The 2,388-nt window shown below is 39.6% G+C and overlaps 1 protein-coding gene across 1 annotated transcript in view; it reads right to left on the reverse strand.

Moving 5' to 3' along the window:
• LOC128250104 (uncharacterized) overlaps window positions 1-1,195 on the reverse strand; it is an 11,350-nt gene extending 10,155 nt beyond the window's left edge. The window contains exon 1 of the mRNA XM_052974833.1: window positions 904-1,195. Coding sequence (XP_052830793.1) covers window positions 904-1,176 — 273 coding nt within the window. The 5' untranslated portion in view covers window positions 1,177-1,195. The remainder of the gene's footprint in view (window positions 1-903) is intronic.
• Between the last annotated feature and the right edge of the window lie 1,193 nt (window positions 1,196-2,388).

Here is a 2,388-nt window from a genome sequence, read left to right on the forward strand (position 1 = left end):
CAAAAAAACCCCCAAAAAACCCCAATAAAAATGAAAAAAGCCCCCCCCCCCAAAAAAAAATCAATATCGGTTTCCACTTTTAGTTTGTGATCATAACCCAAGACCACCAATATATACGATTACAAAACAAAACGAAACAAAACAACAAAAACACGATTTTCATGTTAAACTTAAGAGAAAAGAAAAACAAAACACAAAAAATAAAACTCATTTTCGCAAAAGACGATAAAAAATATCTGGCGAGAGAAACTCAACACATTTGAAAACTTTGTAATTCCTTATTAGTTCTTTATGTAACTAATTATGCCTAAACGAAAAACTGACTCCAATCAAGATTACACACACACGTCTTATAATATTTATTTCAATAATGACGAGAAGCTGGCAGACTCGTTGGCCCATCAGGCAAAATGCTTAGCGAAGTTCTGAGTTCAAATTCAGTCGAGGTAAACTTGATCTTTCATCCTCTCGGAGATCAATAAAATAAGTACCCGTTGAACTCTGGGTTCGATGCAACCGACTAACCCCAGCTACTCCAAAAATTGCTGGACTTGTGGCCAAAATTTAAAATCAGGAAGTTTTTGCCATAATTAAAAGCTTTAATAACCAAACGAAATTAAGAGCAACGCTGCAATTATTTTATGCAAATAAATTTATCCCAACAATGTTTCTTAAAATTGAACAAACAGAAGACTAAGATGATACACTAACATATATTTTCTGTGCCATTACATATACATTCACGCACACACATATACATTCACACACACGCCTACACAATCACACACAGAGGTTAAAACTGTACATTAGATGTGTTTATTTGTTCGCCGGGACAATTCCTAATTTCCACAGCTCAAATACAAACTAACGTAATCATTAATCATAAATTAAAACTCAACGAACCCTATTTGCGGTTTTCCGGCCCTTTTTCACTGTACACAAGACATTCTGTAATCGAAGCAAAGGGAAATCTTTGAGTTGGATTTTGTCCTGCTTCACATAAGACGTGATTTCCGAGTCTGAAAAGTCTGGATCGTTCTGAAGAACTTTCAAGATGCGTCCAGCTTTCTCTTGGGAGATGACACAGTCAGTGGGAGTGTCTGTTAAATACTGGTCAATGCATTTATTGAATATTTCTTTGAACTCGGCCAAGCTTTTCGGTCGATCTCCCTCCATAATGTTTTGTATAACGGCCATTATTAATCTTCAAACACTAAAGATTTATCAATCGAAGGGGAGGCTATTATAAACTTTATTTTGCAAGAGTTTCGTCCCTTTAATTATTCTGTTCTTAAATAAATAAATAAATAAAAAAATGACCGTTTCCGAAATATAATTTTAGGTTTTTTACTTTTACGGTGGAACTTCAGAATTGGCATGTACTCGTTACTGTTGTTGTGTCTGGTTCTTATTCCAACGACATCCTTTGTTGAGCGGCTTAGTGATGAGAATGTAAACAAACAAACACCGGCCGTCAAGTGGTATGTGTTAAGTCGGAACAAGCACACGCGCATATGTGTATCTTTCTTTTATCTTTTACCTTTTACTTTTTACTTGTTCCACTGATTTGAAGCACACTGTATGTCACAAGGCACTCTGGATGTCACGATCGAATCCCGAGGTACGCTGCATGCCACAACGAAGCCCACGGAACACAGCATGTCACAAGGAAGTCCCAAGTATGCCCGATGTCACGATCGAAGTACACCTGAGGCACACTGTATGTCACGAGGAAGTCCAAGACACACTGTGTGACACAAGGCATGCCGTATGTCACATTCAAGACTCGTCGTAACGTCACGACGAAGCTCAAGGCACGCCGTAGGTCGTCACTATGAAGTTCGTGACACACCGTTTGTGCCGAGGAAGTCCGAGGCACATCGCGTTCCACGACAAAGCCCAAAGTACGCTGTATCATGGCACGCTGTCTGAAGGTTCGGCATGTGACACAACGAGGTCCAAGACACGCCGGCTGTCACAATTGTAGTCCAAAGCACCACCGTTTGTTATGGCAGTACTCATACGATTCCATTAGGAATCGAGGGACCAAGGATAAAATAAGAAGATATATGTTGTGTGTAGTTAACGACATATACTTTATAAAAATTAACGATACCACCTTTCTTCCACGACGACGACGACCACCACCACCGCCAGCACCAGCACCACCAGCAGCAGCAGCAGCACCACCACCACCACCACTACCACCTCCACCACCACCACTGGACCAAAGCTCTACAGCCCTGATGGCTGATGTTTGTTGCCTTGACAAATTTTCCAACCTGTTTTCATTTGATATTTCGTTGATGTAGCTGATTCGCCGCTAATTAACTCAAAATACATACATACATACATACATACATACATACATACAAATATATATATATA

This window comes from Octopus bimaculoides, chromosome 19 (genome assembly GCF_001194135.2).
Source record: "Octopus bimaculoides isolate UCB-OBI-ISO-001 chromosome 19, ASM119413v2, whole genome shotgun sequence".
NCBI classification, from domain to species: domain Eukaryota; kingdom Metazoa; phylum Mollusca; class Cephalopoda; order Octopoda; family Octopodidae; genus Octopus; species Octopus bimaculoides.